This window comes from Carex rostrata, chromosome 29 (assembly GCF_964058835.1).
Source record: "Carex rostrata chromosome 29, lpCarRost1.2, whole genome shotgun sequence".
Classification (NCBI taxonomy): Eukaryota; Viridiplantae; Streptophyta; class Magnoliopsida; order Poales; family Cyperaceae; genus Carex; species Carex rostrata.
Genome location: NC_135946.1, coordinates 6,393,253 through 6,405,842, shown reverse-complemented (window position 1 = coordinate 6,405,842; position 12,590 = coordinate 6,393,253). Strand labels below are relative to the sequence as shown.

At 35.8% G+C, this 12,590-nt stretch overlaps 2 protein-coding genes across 2 annotated transcripts in view; both read right to left on the bottom strand.

Annotated features, from left to right (window-relative positions):
* Window positions 1-12,590, bottom strand: part of LOC144546257 (uncharacterized) — an 83,990-nt gene that overhangs the window by 48,773 nt on the left and 22,627 nt on the right. The window contains exons 2-3 of the mRNA XM_078294796.1: window positions 9,666-9,858; window positions 1,860-2,393 (exon numbers count right to left, since the gene is read on the bottom strand). Of these exons, the coding sequence (XP_078150922.1) occupies window positions 1,860-2,393; window positions 9,666-9,837 (706 nt within the window). The 5' untranslated portion in view covers window positions 9,838-9,858. The remainder of the gene's footprint in view (window positions 1-1,859; window positions 2,394-9,665; window positions 9,859-12,590) is intronic.
* Window positions 1-12,590, bottom strand: part of LOC144546096 (uncharacterized) — a 62,016-nt gene that overhangs the window by 40,302 nt on the left and 9,124 nt on the right. The gene's annotated exons all lie outside the window — the stretch shown is intronic.

Sequence of the window (12,590 nt, the reverse complement as noted above, 5' to 3'; positions counted from 1 at the left end):
ATGGGGAGAGGGGGGTTTCCGATGGGCATCGGACCAAATCCGGTTCGATGGGGGGTTTAAACCGTCAGATTTGCTTTAGGATTCGTGTGTACGGATTTTAAAGCAGACACAAAATTGCGGGTGCGAATCCTAAAGCAAATCTGACGGTTTAAACCCCCCATCGAACCGGATTTGGTCCGATGCCCATCAGACACCCCCCTCTTCCATAAAAATGAGTTTAGTGAAAACGAATTTAAATAAAAATGAAAACGAATTTAATGAAAAAGAATAATTGAAATGAGTTTACGGTCCTTACCACAATCAATCCTAATCCTCGATCCTTCTGCTTTAAAGCAAGATCAACTGGTGTTAGACCATTCCTGTTCATGATGCTCGAGTACACCATCCTCATTGATATCAGAAACCTCACAATGCGGTATTGTCCTGTTTCAACAGCTAAATGAAGTGGTGTATTTCCTTCATAATCCCTGGCATTGAGCATTCTCAAAAACGTGTGGTTATAACACACATAAAAATATATGTTTATAATGAGCAATTTCAAAGCGATGTATTTATCACGTATACAACGAATTATGTTTCCTTCTCCGTTTAGAATAGCAAGGTGAAGAAAGTTTCTTCCTTGGGTATCAAGTAATTCATCCGAGTCAGGAAATTGCTTTATGAGCTCCTTAATTATTAATGCTTCACCACACATTGCGGCTGTGTGTATGGGAAATAACCCATTCTTGTCTGGCATGTAAGCTGCTTTTTTTATTTCACCATCTTCCAGTAAGAGCTTTACAGTCTCAAGATTTCCAACTGATGCTGCATAGTGAAGGGGAGTGCTTTTCGAGTCGTCTACCTTAGTTGCAAGTGATTTGTTCCATTCCAAAAGTGGGCACGCAATTCCTGTTGTTAAGGTTTTTACATAACAAACAAGAAAAGGTGTTAGAATCTATAAATGAATCCAGAATAAATCAGATATAGTTCGAATCAAATGTTACATGATTTAGGCTTGAATAAATGATCGACTAATTGTTAGGTCAGATCTGTTAGTTTGGGTTGGAATTGGCAGGACATGATTTTTATGAGAGAATTCATCTGAGAATTTTTTCTGCAATAATCAATCCAGTCAGTTGCTTCATCCTCTACTTTCCACTGTTTCCAGCATTGGCGTAATGGGACAAAACTGCACCGATTTTTGTGCAAGGATAATAATAAAAGAGGCAAAACCCTTTAGTTTATAGAAATGTTCAGTTTTTGACAATTTCTAGAAGAAAGGACGACACAGTGTGGACTGTGGCAGAGATGGGTATCAATTTAGTAGTCAGTCTCCTATTACTTCTTATTTACAATTTTCCTTTTTCTGATCAGAACTGTCTGATTTAAAAAAAAAAAAACAAAAAAAAAATGTCAAATTAAGCTGTCGTGTCATCTACATGGGTTACTGATGATGTCAGTAAAGAAATCTGATACATTTCCTCTAGATCAAATGATCCTGAAAAAAAAAAGAGCAGGATCCTCTGATTTGGATCAGGAAGAGAAGAATGAAAAACAAAGGCATTCATCATTCCATCTAGGAAGAAAACAAGATGAAATATCTGTTATTATTTTAGCAAGGCTATGTACGTAGACCATTCTTGTTCTAAACAATTAAATATAACTGATTTATCTTTCTCAAAAAAAAAATATAACAGATTTATCATAAACCAGGGTCGTTCAAATTTAGATTGATTAATTATTCGTCTGGCTACATGATCAGCATTGTTTAAAACTAAATTTTGAATATTTTTAATGCATTTAAAATATTAAACAATTAAAAACTTTTAAGACTTTGATCTTAAAAACATAATAAAATAATAACAGAAAACAATACATACTGGGATATTCTAGTACAGCAACGTGGAGTGCAGTTTGTCCTTTTGGTCCCGCACAGGACACCCTGGATGGCTCTTCTTTTGTGAAGATTTCGACTATGTTAAGCGCATTCATCATAGCTGCCAGGTACAGAGGAGATACCCCATCTGCGTCAACAATACCAGTTATGCTAGGTTCAGAACGTATAAGATTGTTCACTATATTCCCCTGACCAACTCGCACCGCCTCGTGCAGTGCGGTCTCACCGTGTATATTTCTTGCTCTTAGAAGGGTCTGCTTTACAGCATTACCCTCTTCTTCAGCAAAAGATATCAAGCAGGAAACCATTCTATAGTTCCCGGCCTTTGCAGCACAGTGGAGAGCTGTCTCTTTTAACCTATTGCATGCCGTCAGCAAGGATTTCTTTCTCTCGAAGACTATTCTTGCAAAGTCCACAGTTTCTGCTTTGCGCTGCCATGTGAGGTCCCAGTTTGAACTAGCAGCAATATGTAATACTGTGTTATCTCCAATTGTCACTCCATCCAGTGGTTGCAAATCTAGCACAATCAAATTGTGTATTAAGATATATACATCTAATTTATTAAGTAAATAAATTTTGATTTTTCAGTAACCCCAAGAAGTTTCTATGTTGGTCAAAGCAAAAGACTCTCGAGCATTATTTTGACTCAAACACAGTTTGAAACTTAGAATTACTTGCTAAATTTGCTAACAAGAAGCCAGGGATTGAGTCAATATAAACAGGTAGGCTCAATGATGCAAAAAGTGTGGGGCCGAGGCTAGTAACTGTTAGTTTTTGTTTCTCCTGTACCAGTCTATGGTATGGTTGCAGTTAGTAGTTGGATAGTTCATGAAGCAAGAGTTGAGTTGCGGATCCCTTACACACTGTTTTTAGAGCGGTGTCAATGGGTACAATACGGATAAAGTGGAACCATTTTCATATTCATACCCATTAAAGAATTGATTTTATCCATACCCCACCATTATTTATTAAGAATTAACCTTACTTTGCTCTATCCATACCCGTTAAAATTATCGGGTAACAAAAAGGTAGTGGGTGAATAACAAAAATTAATAATATTATAATTTGTTTTATTATATTTTACAAATAGAAAATCAAAACTTATTTATTTCACACATATAGAATCAGATTACTAATAAATAAATAAATCTTGAATCAATTCCAACTAAATTTTTTTAATAAATCAATAGAATTCAAAAACACGAATATCTCTTCGGACAAATTCAATTATTTAACTAAATAATAAGATACACAAATTAATGTAAAATGTTTAACATGTTTCTTATAACAAGAAACATACATTAAATAACAAAAGTACGGCACTAATTATTGCTCAAAAAATATCATATGAAATATTACACAAATAAATTTCACCATCACAAATTATTGCTCAAACATTATCATATAATTTTATTTTATATAATTTGTCTATAAGAGTAATGGGTATGAAATAGCCTTTACCCATATCCTTACCCGTTTAGCTAACAAAAAAAATCATTACCCATACTCATACCTAATAAGATAACTAATAAAAAAAAAAACCTTACCCATAACCAGGTGCTATTACGGGTTAAATATGAATGCATAATTTGATGTGTTCTTGTGTGGATTAATCCGACATCTTTAGATGGTTGTTAAATTAAGTCTTCATAGAGAAACGTGTCGTTAAATAACCGGTTATTGAGCTTTGTAGTTGACTCTGTTTTGTTATTTTTGTTTCTTTTATGTTGATGACGTAGGTTGATGGGTCAAGAAAAGATGTGAAGATACTAATATTATCACATTCTTTTTTTCTCTAAGGCACCGGATGTTGTTATTTATTATAGCGTCAGTCCCATGAACTGAGATTTTGTGAGATTGGTGTTGTTTTTCAAATTTATTTTTTCTTTTAATTCTATGAATAAAAAATTCCACACTTGTCGTAAGCATGTGCTTTCATGCAAAGACCATAAGGACGAGGTTTAATATTCAAATTAATGCGACAAACTTCAAAAAATATATATACAACAACATTTTTTTAAATAATAGAAGAGAACGAAAGCAATATTTTTGAAAAATTAATTGCTTACAAATTTTTCCTATTTTTTAAATGAGATAGACCGGAATGGCACAACCCTAGTGGCATGATGAGAGGACGCCGGATTAATTATTTCGTCGATGATCTCATGCAGACTGCTAAATAATTAAGTAGTCGTGGCATTTTTTGAATTTTTCCATAAAAGGTGGTATGGATTTTTTTTTTTTTTATGATATGAATAAATTAATTTCATCAAAATAAGCTTTCTTTTAAAAAAAAAATCTGAGTTTCCGATCTGATTCATCTTATTTCAATTCTATGAATATTTTAGATATATCTTGAATATACTATAATATGAATATTCTAGCATATGCTTGCTTGTATTACGAGATGTATACTTATTCCAGAAGTATCTTACAAGAGCTGTGGTTGTAGTTGAGAATGAGATCTAGAACAAATATTAATGAAATTGTTGTACTCTCATTTATAATAGAAGAAAGTTTAATATCCAACGGTTCACGTAATTGCAACACCGATATGTGTCGGCGATTTTTATTAATATCCCTAAAACAAATCAAAATTTTAAAAATGCCCCTGTCTCCAAATTTTTATCAAATCTGCCCTGACCGCCTGGCTTCGGGCGGCCCAAAAAAGCCCGTGAGGCGCCCCCCCATCTGGCGCCCCATACCACAAGTGAGGCGCCCCCCCATCTGGCGCCCCACTGCCCATCTAATAAACCCTAAACCCGTGAGCCCCTCCCCCTCCTCTCTGCCTCTTCTCCCCCTCCTCTCTGCTGAAAAAAACAGAAAAAAAAGAGAAAAAAGAAGAAGAAAGAAGCCCTGCCGAGTCGACCCCTCTCTGCCTCGCACCACGCTCGTCACTGCCTCGCGCCTCGATTCGCTTCTCTCTCGATCGAACAAGTGAGTTTTCTTCTTTTTGATTCGATTAGGGTTTAGGGTTTCGGTTAAATGTGATTAAATGATGTAATGTGATTCGGTTTGGTTTGATTCGATGTTTAGGGTTAAATGTGAGTAATTAGTTGAATTGATTGAATTGGTCGAATTAGTTCGATTGGATTCTTGAATTAGATGGTTGAATTGGTTGATTGCTTAAATTAGATGCTTCAATTGCTTGAATTGGTTCAATTACTCGAATTGAGGATTATGATTTATGGTAAAATTGCTTGAATGTCATATGGTTCAATTTAGGGTTTATAGTTGTCAATTGTGAATTTATGGTAAAATTTAGGGTAAAATTTAGGGTTTATAGCAAGCTTCTAAATAGCTAGCTATAGCGAAGCTATAGCGCCGCTATAGCGGTTTTGGACCCAGAAAGCTAAGCTACGGGCTAAAACTGCGCTAATCAAGCTACGACCGCTATAGCGGTAATAGCGGTCCGCTATAGCGCGTAGCGGTAATAGCGGCAATAGCGGTCCGCTATGCTACATGGGTTATGATTTTGCAATTTTTTTTTTTTCTGAAAACATGATTTTGCAATTTTAATGGGCATTAATATCTAGATTGGTTTTTTTTTTTACTTTATTAAGCTATATCAATACAATGGAACATGTGCGGGCTATACCGCTATATCAATTAAATTTTGTATCATGTATTAATATACGGTAGTGGTATATTTTGAATATAAAATATATCGATAGTTTTTGAATTAGGGATATTTTGAATGACAATTTGAACTTTGTATTGGTTTAATATGAATAATATTAGAACTTCTTAATTAATTTGATATTTGTTTTCTTGATGAGACATTTTTACTAGGCAAAGCCTTCTATGGACATAAGGACCTATTTGTAAAATGAACATATTTTTATTTTTAAAGTTCAAACAGTCGATCCGAACCGTTCATCTTGTTCTCCATATTAATATGTGCTTGGAGACCAAATTTTACATTTTTCTGATTTTTTTTACTATTTATTAAGATGGGTACAAAATTCAATGGTCTGAATTTGATATTTTTTATACCCATCTTAATAAATAGTAAATAAATTCAGAAAAATGTAAAATTTGGTCTCCAAAGATATATTAATATGGAGAACAAGATGAACGGTTCGGATTGGCTGTTTGAACTTTGAAAATAAAAATATATTCATTTTACAAATAGGCCCTTATGTCCATAGAAGCATCACTCTTTTTACTATTAGTAGAAATATAAAATATAATTTTTGAAATAAAAAAACGCTATTTATAATAGCTTTCGCTATAGTTCCGCTATTCGCTAAAGCTTTTTTTTTTGTCTCCCCGCTACACCGCTATAAACGCTATTTAGAAGCTTGGTTTATAGTTAAATTTAGGGTTTATGTTTGTCAATTTAGGGTTGAAATTTATGGTTCAAATGGTTGAACGGTTTAAGAATTTATTTTTTGGGTTTATGATTTAAAAATATGCATATTTATTTTTTGAAAATTATTTTTGTGATAGTTCATGAAAAATATGTATATATCAATACAAAATAATTTGAAGTAAAAGTAATTTTTTTTAAAAATGACATATATATATTTTTTATTGTAAGTAAATTGCATGTATATCTCATTTTTTTATTTTTAAAATTTAGGTCTGCAAAAATTTTGTGCGGTTTAAAATTTCAAAGAATTGCATGTATATCAAAATTGTGGACCATGCAAAAACAGTGATTTTCAATAAATCTAAAAAAAGTAAACCCAAAATAATTGCATGTAAATAAATTGCATGTGCATGTATATGCATTTTTTTTGTTTAAAAATTAATTTTGTTTTTTGTAAATTTTTTTTTTTTACAAAAAAAATGCATATACATGCAAAATTAATTTTGTAAAAAAATTGCATATACACCCAAAAAGTAAACCCAGAGTTGTATATGCATTTTTTTTTGTAAAGTTTATTTATTTTCAACAAAATTATTTTTTTTAAATCATATACATGCAATTATTTTGGGATTATATACATTCAATTCTTATTAAAAAAAATTTATATAAATTGTATGTTTTGATTAATAATTTTTGGCAAATGTAGTATGCCTAGAGTTAGACGGTGGGGAGTACGAGCTGAGCCTGCAGAGGGTGCAGATCCTGTGGATCCGAGTGGAGCTGGCACGTCCTCGGTGGATCCGACTGGAGAGGGCCCGTCGTCGTATGATGATACGACTGGTAGGGGTTTTGAGGATCCGACTGGAGCGGATCCGTCGTCTCAGGCTGATTTTCCAGATGGTGTGCATGATCCTGACACATTTAGTCCTCTTCTATGGACCCATCATGTTAAGCACCGCGTCTCATTGGCATCTCTTGAGGTATGTGATTTTCATACTTAAAAAAATGACATTCTGTTGAGTTACTAAAAAAATGCACGATTTGAGTCTGACAAATTGATAATAAATACAGGATGATGTCATGCTTACTGTGAGGCACCGCAGGTCTGAGATTCCGTACGTCCCCCATAAAGAAATGCAGCGATACATCTTGAACCTCGGCTTGTATCAGCTTGCCACCATGCCGCAGAGTAGGATCGATGTGTCTCTGATGCAGGGTCTAGCGGAGAGATGGCGACCTGAGACTCATACATTTCATCTCCCGGTCGGGGAGATGACAGTCACCCTTGGTGATGTGAGCGCCTTATGGGGTTTACGTATCGATGGCGACCCCATAGGTGGCATCTCAGACCATCCAGAGCTGCAGAGGATGATACCGGAGTTGTTAGGGTGTGATCCGAAGACTCTGCAGAAGAAATATAAGAAGAAGAAGGGGGAGGAGGAGGAGTTTCGTTATTCCGGGTACTGCATTTCTCTAAAGGCACTCCGGTCTCACTTCTTCCAGAATCAGATAGATGTTGATACTGATGACATTGAGGCGGTCAGGAGGTACTATTACACTCTTTAAATTAACTTAGTAGTTGCTCAACAGTCTCAATTATTTACATTGATTATTTTATATTGCAGGTATACTAGAGCATATGTGCTGGATTTGTGCGGTGCTGTCATGTTCGAGGATTCCAGCGGTGACACGGTTCCGATGATGTACCTCTCCCCGCTGAGGGACCTGGAGAAAGAATCGAGATGGAACTGGGGTGGAGCTGTCCTCGCCCACTTATACAGAGGCCTCTGTCATACTTGTCTGGTAAGTCTGTATTAATATACGTTGTTATTGAAGGATGGATAAGAAGCACCCATATTTAATTGTAAGTCTGTATTAATATACGTTGTCTGGTAAGTCTGTCATACAGAGGCCTCTGTCATACTTTTCAGGTCAAGAATAAACAATACAATTAAAGTTCAACAATACAATTAAAGTTCAACAATATAATTAAAAGCTTAAAAGTATACTTCAAGTAATTACATTCAAACTAAGAAATTATATTCAAGTAATTACAATTTCTTCACTATTTGCGACCCACACTCCCAGCAGACCGCCTGTGACAGGGGCGGTTTGCTAGGGTCCTGACCGCCTGGGCCACGGGCGGTCCACTAGGGATGTCTATTTATTCGTTTTTTCTCTCTCTCTTCTCACTCCAACATCAGTCTACCTTCCACCTCAAAGGCAGAAAGAAGGGAGAAAGCGCTCAAGGCGATTTCGGGCGATTTCGGGCGATTTCGGGCGATTTTCTGGGCGACTACAGCTACAGGTAATTTAAATATTTTTTAAATTATTCTTTAAATATTTTTGGTAATTATTTTTTAAATATGTCTTTTAATTATTTTTAAAATATTTATTTCAATTATTTTTTATATATTTTCTAATTATTTTCTAATTAGCCTTTGATTACTGTACAGTTAGTATTTAATTACGCACATAATTAGCCTTCCTAATCAATTGCTGTCACTTGAAACCCTAGTTATAATGGCACCCAAAGTTGGAAAAAATAGAGGAAGAACTGAAACCGAACGCGAAGCAAAAAGAGCACTCATTAATAATTTTTGGACGGCTGAAGCCTACGCGATGAGGAATTTGGAAAGATTGTTTTCACCCAAAAATAAAGAAGCATTTCTGAGCACTCTTGATCTATCAATTAGAAAAATGCTGATGGAAGGCTGGGTGGACAGGGTCCCTCCACCTGGATGGAGACAGTGCTGCTTATGTGAGCTGAACGAAGATATGGTGGATATGTTCTTCTGTTATAAATGTGGCAAAGCTGTTCATCCCAATTGCATGGACCCGCATGCAGATCTGCTGAACGACGCTCGTCTCACTACGTGGGAGTGTCCTGCGTGCGTCCGTCGGGCTGAGAAAAAAAAGGGAGCAAGCTCCTCGTCTCGTAAGGCTTAGACCCCAATTGTATGTTGTTGTAGTATTTTATGTTTTAACTGTAACGGTTTGTATAATTGATATTTGAACTGGTTGTTGCTGTATGAATTTTATGATACCTTTTTCTATGGACTCGACGGTACTGTATTATTTAGTAATGTATTTCAATTTTAAATTCCTTGATTTATTATGAATTTTAATCCGTTTTTCTTCACAAAATTCTTCAAATCAAAATTATAAGATCTATATAAAAAAAAACAAAAAAACAAAAAAACCATGGGGCGCCCTTAGGGATGGCGCCTCACTTGCCTTATGGGGCGCCCCAGGGGGTGGCGCCTCATAGGGTATTTTGGGCCGCCCTGGGCCCAGGCGGTCAGGGCATTTTTAAAAAAAAATTGGGAGCAGGGGCATTTTTAAAATTTTGATTTGTTTTAGGGATATTAATAAAAATCGCCGGATATGTGTTGGTTATGCATAAAATCAAAAGAGAAAAAAGAAAAAAAAAAAGACAATTTATCTTATCAAAATTGTGTTGTTGAATTTGACCTTGAGATTGTAGAAATTCATCCAACACCTTGACATTTTTTCTTTTCACTACAGCATCGTACAGCTTGGGATCTATTGGTCGCCTTTCTTCTGGGGCCTCCACCACTGCACCTTGTGTACCCTCTAATGGAGGTGCAGTTGGTCCATTACCGTGGGCACTATCAGAAGCCATTGAGGCAATGTGTTGTGCAAACTGCAAAATGAAGTAGAGCTTGTTCCAAAGGTTTAGATGTGGTATATATGGGCCGGGATCAGTCTCTACTCTCTACCACAAAACCAAGCGTGTGGGTCGTCACATATCATGGACCTTTCTTTTGTATGGCACCAAATATATATGTGGCCTTCATGTGCAGTGACCCCATTATAATCGTAATTATTCAATAAAAATCACATGAACGGTCCACGTGGATAAGAAAAAACTTTCTTTATTTTTTTGGATTGCCACTTTTAAACTACTTAAATTATACTACAGAAAGCAAGATGTCTAATTACCGAATTTTTTTTACCAACTTCTAAAAAATAAAAATAAAAAACAATTTACCCAATTTCGTAGAAAATTACATTTTAAACCAAAAGCCAGAGCGCGCTATCAAAAATAGCTATTATTCATAACAGCTCCTGTTATGAAAATAGCTTATATTCGGAATAGTTATGGAATCCAAGTAAAGAAATTTGCTATTTGGAATAGCTGCTATTCTTGTCAATCTGGTGTTTCTTGTGTTGGATGGAATTACCACTATTTCTGTATGCGAGGAGAGAAAAAAATACTTCTTTTTTGGCTTTCCGCAAACACAATTATGAGATGAAATTGATGTCACTTTGTTTGTCTCCACATTGTGACAATTAATTTGATACTCCATTTACCTATCTTTCTTCTTCATTAACACCACATTAACACTATTCATTCTCGATTACAGCTATTCACAATTCCAAATGTAAAATTTAAATAATATTTTTACTAATCCAAATAATACCAAATTAACACTATTTTCACAATAATTTAAAATCACTATTTTCTCTCTATTCTCTAACAAGTTTTAGTACCACACAACTCTATTTTAAGATTCATGTCACTTGTCAACTACCAAACCAACTTGACAGTGCCTAAGCTGACAATACATTGGGCCTAGTGCTTCGGGCCCAAGCAAAGTATGTCAGGTTGGGCCAGATTCCAGCCATGCCATTGGACTATTGGAGAAGCTGTAGTACTGGCATTTCCATATTCATTATGTGAGAAGAGTTTTAGATGTGTTCGTCTTGGTGGCCGGTGACGGGCCATGGGCCGGCTAGCCAGTATAGCGAATTGGGGCCAATGTGTTTGTGTTGGGCCCACTAGAACAGTCTGAGCTAGCTAGTTTTTACAACTCAATTGACGTGTTTATAAACTCGACACTTCGGGATTTATATCATGGTTCTGAAAATCAGATTCGGAATCGGGATTGGGTGAATCGGTAGGAAACAGCCGAGTCAACTCGGATTTTTCTTAAAAAATCTTCTTTTTGTATTAGAAAATAGGAAATAAATTGTGAAAAAAAAAAAAATTTGTACAAAGTAATGTTAAGGTCACTTGTTCACTCCTAAAAAAAAAGAAAATAGAGAAAATATAGAAAATAAAAGAATCCAACAAAGAAAACGGAAATAGTTAAGAAAAAAAAATCAGAAAACAATGAACAAATGGACGTGACCATTAAGAAAAGAAAACGGAGAGGACAAAAGGAGAAAAAAGTTTGAATTGGATGGAACCAGTAGGCAGGAAACGGAGACAAGGAAAGGAAAAAGTGGGGGCTGAGAGCACGGTTCACAGTTTTAATAGCTGTGGCCCATCTAACAGACTCATGTTTCTCTACGAACCGCGACCATACAGGGTGAAGCACAACACTATTTTCCTCTCTATCATTTAATCCGACAAGTGGATCCCACCTCAATCAGCCAATCAACACCTGCACACTTCTTAGCCTCTCACATCAGTTACAGGGGTCCCATGGTTCCTCCTAGCGGTGTACGTGCACCATGCCCATTTGCGACTGAAGACCCTTTCTTCTTCATCAGAAAACCACTTGAAAATCAGAAAAAAATGGAGAAATTGAGATCCAACTTCACCAAGAATCAAGTAGGTGAGAATCGGTCCAGGTAGAAGAGAATCGGCTCAACTCAGACTAAAACTCGGTTGACTCGGCCGAGTTAACCCGATTCAACCCGAGTTTTGATAAAAAAAATCGCATAGGTGTGAAACTCGGACGAAACTCGGCTCGGAACCGACCGATACCGTTCCAATCCATGATTTAGATCACACAACTATTGAAGCAATGAGCCAATGATGTCTGGTGTCATAGTGGGCGTCACGAGATTTGCTGGTATAATCGGGTCACTGATCATGGGGTCAAAGGCAGGGTACACGTTTTTACCAATGGTTGATTCACTGAAGAGGTGTTTGTACCAAATTTGGGGGGATGAAAATAAGGTGACGACTAAGAAGAAAGCAGAGTTTGCTAGGAACAGGAACAGAGCAATTCTGCTTTTTACAGCAAATGGCACTGCTTATGAGAGGTGGTTTGCCTGTGTTGCTACCAGAAATGAAAATAAGGGTGAAAATGATTATTGCAAATATCAAACTATGAGGTGATAATATTAACTGACGGATTATAATTTGAAGAGCTGATAATTTTGTACGAAGAAATGTTCAATGTGTTGTGGGACCGACAATGCAGAGAAGCTAACCTGAACCAGAGCACCCAAGTGCAAACAATGAGAAAAAAAAATTCAATTTGATACAATATGAAGAGATAGTTTTCATAATTTATTTTTTGTTTGAAAGAAAATGAAGAGATAGTTTTATAGGGGGCAAAGATGAATGTGATTGAGTTGAGTTTATAGAGGGGTTAAAGATGAAGAGATAATTTGTAGTGTTTATAAAGATAATTTGTA